This window comes from Pagrus pagrus, assembly GCF_965226575.1.
Source record: "Pagrus pagrus genome assembly, chromosome: 8".
NCBI classification, from domain to species: Eukaryota; Metazoa; Chordata; class Actinopteri; order Spariformes; family Sparidae; genus Pagrus; species Pagrus pagrus.
In genome coordinates this window covers 25,994,060-26,013,025 of record NC_140192.1, presented here as the reverse complement: position 1 = coordinate 26,013,025, position 18,966 = coordinate 25,994,060, and the positions used below count along the sequence as shown (strand labels likewise).

Below are 18,966 nucleotides of genomic sequence, written 5' to 3'. Positions count from 1 at the left end.
GACTCATGTTATCCCAGCATGATTTGACAGTGCTGCTTCTTGTGATGTCACACAGTGTTTTGCTTTCTCAGTCTTCAAGTGACCCCATAAATGTTAAATGGGGATGAAGTCATGTGGCTGTACAGGACATTCCATGACACTGAGGACTCCTTGGTCTTCTTTGGTCTTCAAGTAGATCTGTCAGAGTTTTTTTTAGGTGTGTTTTAGCTCATTATCCTGCTGTATGAATCCTTCTCCACAAAAAAATCAAACCAGAGGGTGGAGGATGTCCCTGAAAAATAGAGGGTGGAGTTGATTCTGTGCAGGTGTCCAACTCCAGAGTAGGTAAAACTCCCCCAGACTTGAATATTCCCAACCGATCCAGTCTCTGAAAAGCATTTTAGAGTTATATGCACTGCCCCCTTAGGAACATTGAGCATAGTCATGATTTGACCACAAATATGTATAGAAAGAAAGTCAAAATTATATCATATAAAATCATAATTATCAGAAAAATTATGAAATTATGAGATAAAAAGTAATACTCATGAGATACAAGGTCTAAATGTTTCTCATACATTTTGACTTCGTTTCTCATAATTTCGACTTTTATGTTACCTCCCCAGTTGTTTTAGTTATAGCCATCACTAGACAGGCTAAAAAAAACTACACAGAACATGCTCATTATAAGCTTTTTCACAAAGACATTTTGACAAAATATCCTGTGCAAAAGTTTTATTGCACGACTGGAGTGACTGGATCTCTCTGGTTTTTTGCAGGGAATGACAAGACTACTGGCGTCAAGGCCAAGGACTACTCAGTACAGGATTACTACACCATCTGTTGGTGAAGAGCTGCACATACAAAAAATATCTTTTATCTTCAGCCTGCTTCATCTCCTGGTTTCATTAGACAGACGTCTCACGTATTTCTGCAAAATCTCATCGAAATCATCTTACAGTATTAGTCTTAACAGCTAAAAATGTATAACTGTTTTATCTGAAGTCAGTATTGAGGCTGCAATTGATTTAGAAATGAACTATAAATGTGACAAAGTAGAGCAGAATAGATCAATTTTTATAATTTCAAAAGCTAGAATGGGATCAAAACTATTGATTTTAATAAAGAAGAAAAAACTGCAAGGACACACACCAATCATTTTTGCAAGGACTGTTTTTTGTTTTAATTCCCAAAAAGAACACATTATTAGATTTTTGTACAACTACAGCCATGTTATTAATTCACCTGTGCTTTTCCTCCAATAACAAGATGTACTGCTTGGTTGATATCAGACAGCCTGGCACCCTAAACTGGTAATAAAGTATATGTATGTGTCCTGTGCCATTTAAAAAAGTTGTTTGCTCATGTATTCATTTGCCTAAAATGCTTAGAGAGCAAGTTAAATGTAGCGAACTAGCCGCTTCCAGCTGGCCAGCGAGAGCTGCAAGGCAGTCTGTGTCGTTACAGTGTGTTCATGTGCTGTCGGAACGATCAGAAAAACTTATTTCCACTGGGAAAATTCATGAAAATGCCCTCTCAAGTCAGAATAACAACTTGGAACATCTGAGAACATTTTGGTAAACTAGTTGCCGAGTTGACGTCATATGATGCTGAAACATGGCAGATGAAAGTAGACGTTGAGCTGATGGTAAAAAAAACTTTCACCATAGTCATGTATTGTACAGTCATTGTATTGTTTCCTTTGCTCTTCCTTGTCACTCAGATGTTGGGCACAGCTGTCAATGTGTTGTTTAAACACTCTGAGCGATAAAATGCAAGATGACTTCTTTTTGGCCTTCATGTTGCTCCTATATTTCGACATATGAACACACCCAGTCAGAAGGACTTCAGAGCTGCTCCTGTATATCAGCTTGCTCGCAGAACTGACAAACTACCCTTTCACGTAACTACAGTTGTCAACATGGCCAGATTTATTGTGATTTTGACCTTTTTTAGTAGCTTTTCTGTGTCAAGTTGGCGGCCATGTTGTGTTGCTGAGCGAGACGATGTGTGTTGCTGAGCTAGACGATGTAGTTTGCTGAGCGGTTTTACTCAAAACTAGATGATATTTTACTTTAATTACAACTGTAATTAAAACTGTGACTCTCTTGACTCGGAAAATTATCTTTTAAATTGACAAACATGTAGGTCATGGCACAGTTTAAGCGGGATAAAAAAATATTTGTCTCTCTCCATTCTGCCATACAAAGTTCTTCTGAAATAAGGTCCGATGGGGTCCACCTGAAGAGGCCTGACTCGGCTCTCTGTGGAAGAGGTGGGATTGTTTTCGTTGGAAACTTAAAAAATGTAGCTTGCTGTTGCTGTTTTCTACAGTCTTACCAACCCCAGCTTTGATGTGTGTGTGCATGTGTTTTTGACAAAATTAAATAAATTATACTGCATTCAGGCAGTCATGGGGGCACCCAAGAAGGCACTTTGGCGCCCCCTGGGTCCACCACTGTGGGCACCAATGGGCTCGTGAGCGCGGGGAGCGGTGCCCCTCTTTCATCTTCACCCCTGCCCTCACAGAGTCTATGAACGCTAACGACGTTAAAAGTTAGCATTTGCCTTAAATTCCGCTTCACACAAGTGTTTGTAACACGTCTAAAAACAAAACAAAGCATAACCGGGTGATACATGAATTAACTGTACTTTTCTTCTCCTGACTCAGGCTCCCACAGACCTCCATGCCTCCCTCCGCACAGCGCTCACAAATCCGCTATGGCAACAGGGGAAAAAAGACACGAAAAAAAGGAAAAGATTTGACAACATGGCGCACTTTCCTTGAGAAAAGTTTCTCCAGAACGCCACACAGCTCAGCCTTTGTGGGATTTCCAAGCAGTTTGTCGACCCTCGCACCAACACCTGGACTTTTGGCTGACTTTTAAACACCTCTGGATGGGTAAACAGTCGACAAAAAGTCCAGAAGGAGTGTGATGGGATGAGAGCGATAACCCGTCGCACAAACCAAAGCAGCAGTCAGACAGGATGGAGAAGCAAGCGACTCTGAAAGAAAAGGTAAATAGATTAAACACAGTTTTTACACGCTGTCATGCGTGCTGCCATTTTTGAAGTTGTTGGCATTTTATTGCCCCCCCGAATAACACTTTTAACCTCGCGTCCCGGACAGGAAATACCAAATGACCATTCCTGCGAAAATCTCGTAAAAGGGCTCTATCGATTTTCCAGTCATGCATACTGTACTGAAGTGCACAGTGGATGTGTGGGCTCTCCTGGCGCACAACAGTCAACATAAATGTGATTTCAATGTCAATAGGAGACCATACAGATGAGAAAAATATGCTGCAAACCCAAACCACACTTATTTTGTTGTTGCATGAACAGAGGAGCTTGACTGCAAAGCTCCTGCAGTGGCAGTAAATTTGTGTGTGTTGCCATGAAGTAAATCCCCAACAAAACTGAAAGTATGTGCTGTCCGGACTATATTTGCCTTTTGGCTTCATCTCTGCTTCTTTGTCTCCTTATGACTACCTTGGTAGGGTGTCCTCTGTATCGGTGTAGGCTCTCATTATCTCTCCCTCTCCACCCTTCCTGCCCAGTGCTGCCCACATACAGCCAGTATGTTGCACCACATGAAACAGCACTCACAGTTGACCTTCTTCTAAAATCTTCTCTGGTCCTGCTAATCAGCTGATATCAGCAGCTTGAGTTTGTTTCCAGGGAAAAACCTGCATACTGTTGGGCCCTGGATGCATAATAGGATCTATAATAGATACTCCTCCTGACATTTCTTCATGAGCAAAAGCCTGTGAATGTCAGCATGCGTGACAGTTGTAGTGTGGATTTCTCCCCCTCAGCCTGATGGCTGATTTCTGAGGGGTGGGTTGCCTCTCAGTGGGACTTGGGAGCAACAAACCCAGCAGTAAAATCTGCTTTACAAGTGATGTTGCAGCATAATTGATCTTTAAAAAATCTACATGTGTTGAATTGACTGTTAGAGGTACAATATATATCGTGGTATATAATATATCGTGATACTTCCTCTTGAGATATGATTATCAATCTGCTGACGCCAAAATTCTGATATTTGGCGCATTAGAATGATGTCACACATGGACATGAAGTTATAGTCTGTTTGTTTGATAAAGAGGTACTAAGCCAAGACGGTGTGCACTTTTTGTGCATTGCTTCATCTCATTTAGTGTCAAATTCTGTGAAACTGACACCACAATGCAGTGAATAAATACATCATATTAACTGGTTCTTTATATTCTTCAGTTAGACAGACATCGTGATGTATCATTAGATGATTGTCTTGCAATGTATCGATTTTGGCAGAACCACTGTATGGTGGTACTGTCGTTATCGTGGGCAAAAATTTAAATCTTGTTAAAATTTAGAATAGAGCAATGAAAATGTAACTATGTTCAAATATCCCAGTACTGCACTTAAGTAAGATTTTGAGGTACTTTACCTGAGTATTTCCGTTTTCTGTTACCTTATACTTCCACTCCTCTAAATTTATTTGATAACTTTAGTCACTAGCTACTTTGCCGATTCAGATTAGAACACTGAATAAGCTAGGGGGGAAGTAATGAAGCACAAGATGGAAACAGACGGGGAGGGAGACTGGAATGGGGAGAAAAGGCGTGTTAGTGTCTCGTTTCTGCAGAGACCCTGCAGCCCGCTGCCTGGATTTTCTTATTTTCTCAGTTTGTACCAACCAAAATGTTGATATTTAATGTTCTGGGAATAAAACTCAACAATCAGTCAGTCTTTGTAGTGCGTTTACGAACAGCTCGGACAAATACCTACTGATTCTACCTTTAAGTTTAATAGTCTTTGAATTATATTTATATGACGTGAGGTTCAGTTGCCTTGCACCGAGATGGCTGGCAGAAATGTCCTTCAGAGGGATACTTTCTGCTTTTATACTATGACTACATTTCAGAGCCTGTACTTTATTACTTTTATGTGAGTAAAGAAGTGGAATCAGTACTTCCTTTTACCTTTTAGTCTTTTTATACAAATATCCGTACTTCTGCTTGATTAAAGAAAGTACTTTTGCCATCTATGTGAGTAAGACAACAGAGTTTTGACTACAAACAGAAGAAGTATGCTGTATCAGAGCCAAAGTAGCTAAATGTATTTCATCAGCAATTGGACACAAAAAAGAGTGATACAGAAAAATGCTGAATATCAGCCCCGATAATTAGCTAGGCCAATAATCAGTCTATCCAGAATTTAAGTGTAAAAACACTGGACACGTTAAAGTCCAGCCATAGTAAAGCAGATATTTGATCTTCTCCATGTTGTCACGTCCCTATAATATAAAATATTATTTATAATGCAAGAAAAGGTAATAAAGATGAAGGTCAAGGGGTGATAGAAAGCAACTGATTGGTCCTGCTATGTAACTTGAGGTTGAATCTACTTGATACCCAAAGCCCTCATGTCTGCTGCTTCTACTCCCTGGGCCTCTGGAAGTAATTACCAAGCCTGCCCTATCCCAGAATTCAGTCTGAGGAGGTGTGGTGAGAAAGAGGTATGATGGAAGCTGGCCCTAAAAACATGCAACCCGAGATGAATTTCATGATTCAGTAATACTCAGCAAACCGTCCCTGTTAAATGGATGAGGCACTCATCTACTCAATCAATTAGAGTGTATTGGTTGGATGCAGTGTCAGAAAATACTCAAGTCAATATGATAATTGGTCTTGTGTTCAAGTGATTTGCCTGCCAGTGGTTTCAAGAGTGTAAACATGAATGGGAACAATAATAGATTCAATCCCACATTAATGCCGATGGCCTTGCTCTAAGGCAGGTTATGTTGTTGTGGTGGGAGATTATCAGTGTAATGAGGATGTCTTTATTAGGCTGAGCTATACCCTATTGTTGTGTGTCCTTACTGCTGTGGAAAAGAATAAAAGGTAATAGGCTGCAAACAGCAGAGAAGATACAGGCTCTATTTTGAGTTAACAGGACATGAAACATAATGTGCCTATAGACAAAGGTAAGATTATAAAAGGAACAGATCACCCAAAACGGAAATTCAGTCATTGTCTACTCACCTCCATACCGATGGAAAGTCAGGTTAAGTTTCGTTGTCTGCAAAACATTTATGGAGCTTCACAGCAAAAAAGTGTTGCAGTATTCTCCTAAACAATTGAAGTAGCTGGGGACTAGGGATAAAATGGCTCCATACAGCTTGTCCAGAGAGTGTCCAGAAGCTCTGAGATCCCAAAATGATTTGAAAAGAGATGTTAGTTTATGTTAGCGGACTCCATTTCAAAACATTACCTTTTTTTGCTCTTTGTTAGCAAAGCTGTTCCTTTATTAATATTGCTTTTTTTCAAAATCAGCATTCTCACTTTATTCTCCTTTTCAAAAAACAAACAAATAAACAAAAAACATAAACATTGCATACAGAAAAAATCAACATAACTTAGATTTTGTTTGTTTTTGAAACCTTGTTTTTAGTCTTAACAATATAAGTCACGATACAACCAAAAAGCAGAATGGAGGTTCATTTAGGATACATTATTATTATTATTATTATTATTATTATTATTATTCCTATGATTATTTTTGTTTTTTCATCTTTCAGAATGGGATTTCAGTGGAATTCATATGCTTTCAGTCTCAGTGTACATATCTGTGACTATGCCATTTAGCTTTTGATTTGCTAAATTAAACCTTCATACGGTTATTTGAGGCCAAATTATATGTTGTTTATATGTAATTTTCACAGCAGACATTAACATTGGCTTGTCTTAGTTTGAGAAACACAAGTGGAATAAACAATGGCTCGCTTAAGTGAATTTCGTGTTGCAGAAAGTCAAACAAACAACAGAAAGTCAGATTCAACCATTATTAATGATTGATAAAAAAATGACTATGACTATATGGCTATGACATGTCAAAAAGTATGCCGTGAAAAAGGTCCATTTTGCTTCGGTGGCAGAAGATGAGTCAGTTTAACATGCAGGCTTTTTCTGACATTCAATTCATAATGGCACATTAGCATTCCTTCCCATTTTAGCTGCCTGTTCTAACTACTGTATATCCAGCTTGTTATTGAGTTTATTTATGCTCAAGGGCATTCCTTTCAGTGAAGTGTTATAATTTTCTCTCTCACTCCTCTTTGTCCGTTTCCAGTTTTCAATCTTCGGCTCTCGGACAGTGGGCAGACCTATCCGCTGTGTTTCTGGAGACGGAGGGGTCAGGTGTGGTCTCAGCAAAGCGGAGTTCATGGAGAAGGTGCAGCAGAGCAATGAGGCATGTCAGCGCGGTGACTTTCAGGCGGCAGTTCATTTGTACACCAATGCCTTGCAAGCTGACCCACAGAACTGCATCCTGTACAGTAACCGCTCAGCGGCGCTTCTCAAGCTGGGACAACACCAGGCGGCGCTGGATGATGCAGAAAAAGCTTGTGAGCTCAATCCCAAGTGGCCCAAGGTAAGTGTGCCTCAACAGCTTAAACTATACATACACTAAAGCTGAAGATCTTTGGCTGCAACAGTGAGACACCATGAAGGGAGTCTTGAGTTTTTCACCCTGTAAAACAGACTATTGACTCTTCTCAAGTGCACCAATAGAGTTTCATTGCCAAGAATCCTAAACCTCAAACAGCAAATCTAATTTGAGGACTCAATGCCCATATCATTGCCAATTTTAGATTTAATCATTAGGACTGAATTGAAATGGGGACATGCTGTTTTTGTTGTTTGCATGTTTAGTACATAAAAACATATTTTTTGGATGTTTTCTTGTGGTGTCGCCAACATGACTTTTGTCAGTATAGAAGGTAATAAGATAGTACTGTGATTATATTATTGTTCTATTCGAATGTTTGCTCCAATACTTTTTTCCAGGACATTTTTTTTTTAAACTTTATTTATATAGCATCTTTAAAAACAGCATTTACAAAGTGCTTTGACAGACAAAGCAAAAGCCAGAAACTCACAGTATTACAGAATAAACACTCAACAGTCAAGCAGAACACAGGCAAGCCTTGACTAAGGAAAAGTTAAAACAAGAAGCACAATACAAAATGTAAAGAATAAGAGCAATGAAGGACAATAAGAAGACAATAAGACAAAATCACATAAGAGATAGACATAAATATATTAAAAAACAGCAAAAAGTATAAAAGGATAGAAAGACTAAAACAAATTTAAAAAGGGTGACATCGCATAAAAGAAAAGCTATAAAAGTGGGTTTTAAGAAGTGATTTGAAATACGTTACGTTACTCCTCGGGTAGGTCGTTCTAAAATCGAGGGGCCCTGACGGCAAAACCTCACCGTCATCTTAAAATTTAAGCCTCGACTTTAAATTTAAACCAGTTAGTCTTGTTTTATTAAATCAGATTCCTTTTTCTATATTAAATATACTTGTACTTGTAAGTACATACTGTACATACATACACACACGTTGTTTTTGAAAGGCTAAATGCCAACAAATATGGAGTGAAGCAGAACATTCTGTTAGATAAAAACAAAATGAGTACATCCCTTTTCTTGAAAATGTTGAGATCAATTTTAATTGGAAACAATCCTACGCAGCCACCGCTGGAATCTAATTCTGCAAATATTATAATACTAATAAGTGTAGCCTGTTCTTTAACTGCAACTCTGCAGAAATACCTGGTTAAAACAGAATGAACAGATATGAACCTACAGTATGCAGCATTCGAATGTTGATTCGAATTTCAACGTCAAAAATTAGATGAAGCTTAGAAAGCTTTAAACTTTTCGGTACAGCCCTACTTTTTTAGTATTTGATGATTAATTGTCATTTCAAAGTGTTTCTAATTCCACTCACAATTTCCCTCCTTGGTTGCATCCTAGTCCCCCCTGATCAATACAAAGTTTTTCTGGGGTCTTGTCTTTGATCTTGTCCAGGCCGTGTGGACTAACCTGCAATGGATTTCACATTACTCAGCCGCAGAGATCACTAGGACACCAATTCCTCTCAGTGAGAGAAATGCATTGATTTGGTGATTTAGCATGGCGAGATACTTTTGTCTTTCCAGAGAGAGATTGATGATAATGTGGTAGAGTGGTATTGATGATAATTTGTCGCTACCAATGATGCATCAGTGGCCACCTCTTCTTTGATCTGAGGTCGTGTATCTTCGGATGCTCAGGTAGGTTTCCTGCACTGTAGAAATTTGTAATTCCAGTGAGAACTGTCACTTCTTATTACACCGATAATATGTGTTGGCTGTGTTGTCCCATAGTATATGGACTTTTAAATAGTTATTGAATGGCTGTCACACATCTGGTTCTTCCTGCATTTATTGTTGATGATAATTCTTCACATTGTTATTGAAACACGTTTGCTGGCCAGCTTTTTGAGATGTGGTTCAGTACAAAGCTTTTCTCTGTTATTTAACATTACCATTTGTCTCCCCTCCATGTTGTCACTCTCACTGTGTAGCATCTGAGCATTAATGTAGATCATTCAAGAAAAAAATCTTAACCCTCTTAGGCCAGTGAGACCAAACTAATTGAAAATCACAGCTAAAATGAATATCCTTTTTCCTCTTTATTTTTCTACTTTAGTGAAGGTTTTTACATTACAAGTTATCAGATTCTTCAGAGCTTTCATTCATTCTGCCACATTTAAACAATTTTATTACAGACAGTACAAAAGAAATGAGATTGAAAGAGAGAGAAATAAGAAGTAATAAGTAATTCAAGAAAGAACTCTAACTAAAGACATAACTTAAATTGACAAGGACAAAATCAATGACATCAGTTAGCTCCTGTGCAGACCTTGTAAGAGAGCAAAGACAGAAATGCACAAAAAAAGAGAAATAAAACTCATGAATAAATGCCTTTCATGAATGCAGTCTGGTACATTTTCTTCATTTTTATGTTGTTATGAATATACAGTTGAGGTCCAGCTGTCATTTTAGATGTGTTTCAGTAAAATGATTTCTGAAAGTCATTCATCATGGCCAAATCTACAACAATAATCTCTCCACCATGTTGTCACCTCTCACTCTGTAGGATCTGAGCATTAATGTAAATCATTTGGAACAAGGTTGTAAAGTAAAAACATATACACAGATATGTACATTGCCAACATTGTTCTGGCAATTGAGTTGGGTGTATACCATTTGTGTACGATGGAAAACATTTTAGTTTGTTTCCTCTGAGTATTTTGTAATTCCGCGTTGCACTCGTACACGAGTGGCTGAGAGGACAAAACCCTCTCTAGATGGATTCCCTGTAAATCCTCCTCCTCCATCTGGTCCCTCCCTCTCAACAAGGCTGTTCCGGTGACATGTTAAACAAACAAATTTCATAACCCTCTGAGGCCAGTGAGACCAAGCTATAATTCAAAATGTATATCCTTTTTTCCTCTTTATTAATGACTTTGTGCAGGTTTTTACTTTACAAGTTATAGGAGTGTCACTGGTTTCTTTCATCCTGCCACATTTATACAATTTTACGAAGGACAGTTCAAAAGAAATGAATGAAAAAGAGAGAGAAATAAATACTTTAAGAAAAGAACTCAAACTAAAGACAGAACTTAAGTGGGCAAGGACAAGGTCTGTCACATCAGTTAGCCCCTGTGCAGACCTTGTAAGAAAACAAAGAGAGATAAGCACCAAAAAAGAAGAGAAATAAAATTCATGAATGAATGCCACATTTTCTTTATGTATATTGTTATGAATATACATATATTGTAACCCATTGAGGCCAATAAGACCAAACTATAATTGAAAATCACTTCCAAAATGATTCTTTTCTCCTTTATTGCAGGTTTTTACATTACAAGTTATCAGATTCTTCAAGCCTTTCACTCATCCTGCCACATTTATACAATCTTACTACAGTGTGTACAAAGGTAATGAAATAAAAGAGAGAGAATAAAAGAAGTAACAAGTTATTTAAAAAACAAACTCAGACCAAAGACAGACGTGGGCAAAGACAAGATCTATGACACCAGTCAGCCCCATTGTAGAGCTTGTAAGAGAAGAAAAGAGCTAAAAATATAAGAGAAAAGGAACAGTAAGACCTAAAACTAAATCTCTTTATATTTATGTTGTTAAGTATATATAGTCCTGCTGTAAGATTCTCCAGCGATAGTCTCTCCTCTATGTTGTCACCTCACTCTGTAGCATCTGAGCATTAATGTAGATCATTCAGGAGAGATTTCAGAACCCTCTGAGGCCAGTGAGACCAAACTATGATTGAAAATCACTGCCGAAATCATTTGCTTTCTCCTCTTTATATGCTTTCCAAGTACAATGAAATCTTTGTGGTCTGACTGGGGGATGGTTGGCTTAATCTAGGCAGTGTAGCTCTGCTTATTCTTGGATTTATTGCCTGACAGCTTTGACTCTCGTGCTCAAGCTTCTGTTAGCAGACTCGGTGTCAATGCGTAGCCTGACCCTTGTGTTTTACTTTGTAACAGGAGACAAAGGGATTAATATGCCTGTGGTATCGACAATTACACAGAGGGGTGCATTCGCATGCTTTACAGTAAGTTCCTTCACTCACCACTAGGGGTCAGTCATGTCAAACAGGAAGGCATTAAAGGGGTTTGTCTGTGCAGGACAAGAAGGGATTCAAGCTGTTAAATCTTCGAGATGTTTTTTTTAATTTTTAATTTTTTTTACATCCAGTGGAGTCAAGGAAAGCAAAATGGACATCATGACTGGTACATCTAAATGTAGGAATGTGCTTGAATATAGTTCAACATAGCCACCATGGAGAATGTGGTGGGAGGTGTTTTTGTACTTGATTAATGTATAGGTGGAGGCCAAGGTCACAACCCATCCATCTTCTAGCTTTTAAAAAAAAATCTCATTCAGCTCAAACTGTGATTTCTTAGCCAAAGTTCAAGCATTTAATATCAATATGCTGGAGTGGATTACAACTCCTCCATTCAGTTAGTTGCTGCCACAAAGAATTGATTAACAATGGTGGTCGTGACACTTATGACGTTGGCCTCTGGGAAAGAGAGGGTTTGGCGCTGTACAGTCCATCTGCTACGCCTGGATGTTTGATGAAGGAACAGGGATTAAATCACAGGAGTGTGCTGGCATTCAGATCCTGTGTGAGTACATAATATCATCAATCATACCTCCCTATGACTGCACTTCTGGATTGGCCCGTCAAACAGTGACAGGCGTGGTTTTGCTGCCCCAAGCACCAGCGAGCAGCAGCACACCCTCCTGAAGCCCACAGCAAGCATGTGAAGGAGCCCCCTGTCTAATCTGTCAGCTCTCCCTGCTGTAAGTGCCAGAAAACACATTCTGAAAGAAGAAATAAAATGTGTGGTTTAATGACCCGCGACAGCTTTAGGCCCTTTGTACCTCACCCTCTTACTGAATATAAAATCTTAAATGAGAAGAAAATAGAGTGTAATTTTATAGACAAGGGGCGCACACTTGTGTGTGTCTGTTCACATTTTGTCTCCGTGAGCAATACTGGGAGGGAAACTGGGAGAAAATGTGTGGTGTATAATCAAGTCTTCCTTTCCTATGCATGATTAATTGTAAGCAGCAAACAAATTACACTGCTGCAAAATCTGAAACTTTAGCCAACATCTTTTGATCGATATAGGCGTGTCAGCTCAGTCCCCAGGATAAAATGTTAGTAATTTCTGCAAACCACTGATACGTTAACATTTGTACGTGTCATAGGCTATGTACCATATAGCCAGTTGAAAAAAAAATGTGTCATATCATGTTAACATTACATGTTTCTGAACTGATTGTCATATCAGAGGTGGAGTGGATGGTGTTGGAGTGAGACCACAGTTTGAGACTGCATTTCAACATTTGAAAAGTGTAACTGGATATTATTTAGGCTTGGGCCACTATTAGTTATTATCGAATAGTGCCGCTATTTGCGGTCATATGCAATATTTTTCTGAATAACGAAAATCGAACAGCTGGTAAAGCATCTTTGGGCTTTTATTTTGAAAAGTAAATGCATGCACAGCTGTCATGGCAGTGTAGGGAACACACAATGATATTTGGGAGGTTACTTCAGGTTAATTGGCCTTATGCAGCACCATGCACACAGCGCTTTAACATACAGACATGGAGGAATTAGTTTATAAGAACGCCAGCACACGAATTTGGCAATGTTTCGGGTTTGAAGTGGGAGAAAATGGTGAGCCAGAGGATTTTAATGAGGCTACCTGCCGCCTTTGCCATAAGCAGTTGTGAACTTGACAGGACAATACCACAGATTTGCGGTCTTCACCTCAGAGATATTAGCCTAATATTATTAAGTAGACCTCGGGCCAATTTCCAGCCATGTTTGTAGTGACAAGAACCAGATATTTTTGACGCCAAGTCGGGACATCTCCAGCTGTGTTTGTGGTGACCTAAACAGGTATTTTAAGCCAAAACATGGTCTCTCTCTAACCCTAACCAATTGATTTTGAGCTAAAATTAACCAGAGCGTAAGCAAAGCATTGTCACAAGATAAAATTTAAAATGTAACCTAAAGAATCGTAAAGTAACAACATATACACAGATATGTACATTGCCAACATTATTCTGGTGATTGGGTTGGGTGTATACCATTTTTGTACGATGGAAAACATTTTAGTTTGTTTCCTCTGAATATTTTGTAATTCCGTGTTGCACTTGTACACGAGTGGCTGAGAGGACAAAACCCTCTCTAGATGGATTCCCTGTATATCCTCCTCCTCCATCTGGTCCCTCCCTCTCAACAGGGCTGTTCCGGTGACATGTTAAACAAACAGCCCTTTCTGCTATCACTTCCATTCTCCTGTGTGAGCACTGACAGGAGAGTTCCCAGGAAACCAGAAGACGAGTGGCACTGCAGCATCAGGGGAAACATCTCTGTCATTTGCATATCTTCTGATTATAGGTTATGATGGTGCCTATCAAGGGTATTCTGTCTCCTCAAGTGTTTATTGGCAAAGTTGCTGCGACACCTTCATAATGATGGTTAAAACCCATTAAGCCTCATTTCCCAGATGATGCTACAACACATTTTTTCTCTCAGTGCATATTATTATACCTCCATACATTTTTTTCTTTTTCACCAACACAAAAATGTCCATTCACATCCCGGTGGAGGGGCTTTGGGTTTAACTGAGACAATGAGTGTTTGCATTGGAAAAGGTCATGGTCTGTGGAGTGCTGAAAAGGGGACTTTAATTACAGTGGCAGCATATCCAGTAATTGTGTAAGGAGTGGGTGCTGACACCCCGATGAGGCATAAAACTTCTTCTTCTGCAGTGCTAGGTGATGATGACACTGGCTGTTGCTGGTTGCTGTACTCAGAAAAGGAAGAAAAAGGATTGTGTATGTGATATGAAGACCTCATCCTTTGCCACTCTCAGTGGCGCTCTGCTTTTCATGCGAATGAAAACCACTGGGGTGTAATGCTCTCCTGTTGGTATGACAGTCTGTTAAAGCTCTCATCTGATCTGGTATGTGTTAAGAATAAAGAACCTGGCTTTTGATCTCATGTGGAGAGTGGTTAGAGTTTTTTCTTCTTGCTTTCATCCGCACCATCTGAAATATTTATCTCATAACAGTTTGGTGACCTGTTGTATAATTTTGATACATGGTGAATAATGAACTTTAAACCCCACAGTAAAAGCACTGCAAGTAGGCTAAAACGTGTGAAAAGGTGTATGTGTAAGGTGGTCTGTTTGTTTCATGATAGCACCGACTCATACAGTCAGTTATACACTCATTTCTTATCTTCTTAGTGTCGTTTGCATTCTTCTACATTATTTCTCTGAAATTGTGAATGTAATATCTTACAAAGTAAAAAGCTGTCAACCATCATAAGGAGAGGCTTTTCAGCTATGCTACTCAACCACATTGATCCACACTGAAATATCTCTATGAGATGGATTGCCATGAAATCTGACTGGAGCTTCTGTGGAGCTTCTGTGTTGTGGTGGAAGCCATTCGTTGGTTTATGTCAGCAGACTCCATTTCTAAACTAAATGTTAGCTACTACTGCTTTCTGTGAGTGGAGCATAGAGAAGCACTAGAGAACATGCATGAAGTCCAGCAGCGTTAAACAACTTTAACAAAGCGGCTTGTACAGGCTAGTGTTGTAGTACTCGAAATCGGTCTTGGTCTCGAGACCAGTCTCAAGACCATTTTTTGAGGTTCTTGGTCTTGTCTTGGAATCGAGGGCATTTTTACTCGGTCTTGTCTCTGTCTTGGACTGGGCGGACTTGGGTTTTTTGAACGAGACCGGTCAAGACCACCGCTGATAGGCTTTTTGTCCATGCCTTACTGATAAGAGTGAAAAAGGACCCTCTCAAAAACGGCTAATAACTTCAAATCATTGGTAGTGTAAAGATTTCCCCCAGCTAAAAAAAAAGAAAACTCACATTTTGATGTTTTGTTATGATTTTCCTTTGATATATATCGGTCTTGGTCTTGTCTCAGTCTCGACCTCCAAATGTCTTGGCCTTGTCTCAGTCTCGGTACTCTCTGGTCTCGGTAATGTCTTGGTATCGGTTGGTGCGGTCTTCACTACAACATAAGTAAAAGCAACCGAGAGAGACGAGTAAGGTCTCATTTTTACGTCACGTTACAATTCTCTCACATATGGCCAATAAAAAAGTGTTTAACGCATGTAAATTGCTACAGATTGTTATATAGAGCCTCTTTAACAAGTGCAGCATCTATCGACTCCAGTACAGTAGTTGGCACTAGTTACCTTTAAAATCAGTTTGCGATCCTAAAATAAACAAAAGAGAAGGGCAAGAGTAAGGAAGAAGAAGAAGGTCAAACTGCTGCAGCTGGGTAGACTAGAGACTACTTTTAACACAATAAATCTTAAGATAAGAGATGGAATATTAAATCATCCATCTTTGCACACTACATCTTAGCCTTTCTTACAAACAGGTGTGCACAAACAACAGGAAATGAACTTACTTATAATGTTGTTGGTATCAGCCATGAGAAGCCGCAGTTTTCTACTTAGAACATGGAAAACATTACAACTGCTTAACATGAGCATGTTAGCATTATCACTGTGGGCTTGTTAGCATGATGACATGAGCATTTAGCTTGAAACACCACTGTACATAAGTACAAAATGGCTGTAGCCTCAAATTGCTGTAGACTCGCAGTCCTGTTAGACCGGAAATACAATAACATCTTCATTTCTGTTTTCCCTGTTCTGTCCCGTGCAGTTTTAGATTTCAATGAAAATAATCAGTCTGGAAATTAACGCTGCTGACTGTCTAGAGGCCATGAATTTCCTCACCAGCTACTTGAACAAATTACAATAGAAAAATAAAAATATAAAATATAAATTATACAAAATAAAAAAAGAATGTTGAATTCTGAACTCTACAGTATATGTATATTGAGGCCATGCTATGTATCACTGAATATTTATAACATCCCTTGATGCATATTTATGATTAACGTGATTTGGTTTGATTTGAAAGAACTGAATGCAGCTGACATCAACCTGCATACCTGCCTGAAGTTATGAATAAATAGTTATAAAATATGAATGCCTCTAGTTAGTCATGAGAGCACCGGAAGACAGCAGAGACTCATTATAATATTGTGCAGAGAACGTCGTTCACCACGTAGCATTCTTAAATCAGATGTATTGCTTCTTGCCTTTTCTTGCTTAAAGTGAAAAATAGGGCACCGGTGCTCATCTACAACTGCACTTCCTTCGCAAGATCCTGCGACACAGATGAGCCATATTTTGTGATTATAATTGTCAGAAGTAGTTAGCCCTGTAGATTACTTTGTGAAGTTTTCAGAAGAGCTGAAAGTATTTGAAATTGAGTGGCAAGGCTGACCGAGAGAGGACAGGAGTTCGATACATAACAGAAGAACAAAACAAAAATGTAGGATATACAAAACAAATGTTGGAAAAACTGATGACTCAAAGGAATATATTAACTCAAATAATTGACAGCGTAGCTACACCTAGTTTTAGATCTTTTCCGTTTGAATATTAATATTGTTGTTGCGCATGATAACACAACTATATGTTCAGTGTATTTAAGGACAAGTTCACCCAAAAATTCAAATTCAGCCATTATCCATCACCCCCATGCCATTGGAGAGTCAGTTGTCAGAAGCTTCACAGCCAAATAGAGTTGCAGTACTCTTCTGAACAACTGAAGTAGACATGGACCCAAAAACACAACCAAAACTTGAATGACACACACTAGAGCCCAATTTTATCCATGTAGTATTCCCTGAGAAATTAACAAAAATGTTTAAAAGCGCCCTATCTCACAATGTGGAAGAAAGATTATATTAAAAAATCTTTATCTTTATCTGGATCTGCGCCAAAAGTTAATGGTGTCTATTAAGTGCCGAGACCCATCCACCATCCAGGTTTCGTGGAAATCTGTTCAATAGTTTTTGTGTTATCCTGCTGACAAACCTACCGAACAACTAGCCACCTAAAAAAATGGACACAGGTGAAAACATAACCCCCTTGGCGGAGGTAAAAATGATAACCTGATGAAGGTCTGAGTACCGAAACGTTGTTATTAAAATTCATTGCAAGTGAAGTGAAAAGTGTGCAGGAGTTTTGTCCTGATTTGTTTGCCCTTGGTCCTCTCATGCGCACCTGTCAATCCACAGGTGTGCAAAAGCTATACTCTGGAGGTAAAAATAATAAAATGGCTCCTTACAGCTCATCCAGTGATCCGGAAAAATGGATTACAAAAAAAATTATTTACAGTCAAGCTTGTGCACCTACTTTAGACGGCTACATGCTAATGCTTGTAGCTTAGCAGCTACGGGGAAGATCTTGGCTTTTTAAAGGGTGTAAATAACGTTTTTCAAATCAATTTGGGATCTCTGTGCTTCTAGAGACTTGGAATATGCTGGATGATCTGTATGGAGCGATTTTATGATTGTTTGTCTACTGCAGTTGTTTAGGAGAATCCTGCAACACTGTTTTGCCGTGAAGCTGATTAGATTAGATTGGGTGATTAGATGATGACTTAATTTTTTATTTTTGGGCAAACTATTCCTTTAAATGGTCACAAAAGCACCGCACTGTATAAGAAAAAGTGCTTCTTTGTCAAAAAGGTGGTTCACCTTCATCTGTGATTTAAATTTTTGTTTATCATGGCTTTGTTGACCTTGTGAAGACCACAGCAGCGTTTTGATGTAAGACGATTTACAGATATACCCGTATTATGACAGTATTCATTCCGTGCTGTCTCTCTTAACGAAGATGTGTGCTCTGGGTTAGAATAAGGTCTTCCCGCCAGTTTCCCCTCTCCCACCACTCCGCTGCTGTTTTCCACCGTAGCTCACCATGGAGAGAGTAGAGTCATGAACCACTAATGAGAGGGTTCCGTTTTGCTTCTACCCAGCCGAGGCTTGAACTAATGAACAAATCAAATGAATGGCATGTAATTATAGGCCAGAGGGAGCGGGACGGACAGAGGGTTGGCGCTAGTGGGAGCAAACCTGAAATTATTTGTCTGGAAAATCTGTGAAATGAGCGGGAGCAGTTAAATTCTATCTTTTTCCTTTAGAAGGCCGTTGTGGCTAAGCAGTGCTGCACATATACACTGGCCATGATGGAGGGAAAGTGACCATACACACATGTACAGTACACACACACACACACACACACACACACTCACACACACACACACACACACACACACACACACACACACACACACACACACACGCACACGCGCGCTTCTGCTGTTTTGATTTCAGCAGCACTTCCTTGGCAGCTATGTCACTCCTTACGCAGATGAGATGGAACTAATCCCGTGCTGCAGTTGTCTGTTTGGTAAGCAAGGCTGCTTCCCTCTTACTTTGTGTCCAAAACAGAGTTTTGCTTCTTTGTGGACATGAGGTGGTTTGCTTAGTGCTTTGTGTCCCTTGTAATAGTGTTCAGTAATATGCAACATCAATTTATTTGAGCTTCTGCATCCTTCAATGTTATTAACCTGATGGATTCAATTTGCATTCAAATACAAATACAGTAATATGAGCTGATTTTCAACTGTATGTGATGGTTGTTGATGTGTTCAATTCT

At 39.1% G+C, this 18,966-nt stretch overlaps 1 protein-coding gene across 2 annotated transcripts in view; it reads left to right on the top strand.

Annotated features, from left to right (window-relative positions):
- The first annotated feature begins 2,452 nt into the window (after positions 1–2,452).
- LOC311261987 (tetratricopeptide repeat protein 28-like) overlaps positions 2,453–18,966 on the top strand; it is a 199,026-nt gene continuing 182,512 nt past the window's right edge. For both annotated transcript variants that reach the window (XM_084361064.1, XM_084361063.1), the window contains exons 1-3: positions 2,453–2,535; positions 2,651–2,997; positions 7,099–7,398. In XM_084361064.1, the coding sequence (XP_084217190.1) occupies positions 2,968–2,997; positions 7,099–7,398 (330 nt within the window). In that variant the 5' untranslated portion in view covers positions 2,453–2,535; positions 2,651–2,967. The remainder of the gene's footprint in view (positions 2,536–2,650; positions 2,998–7,098; positions 7,399–18,966) is intronic.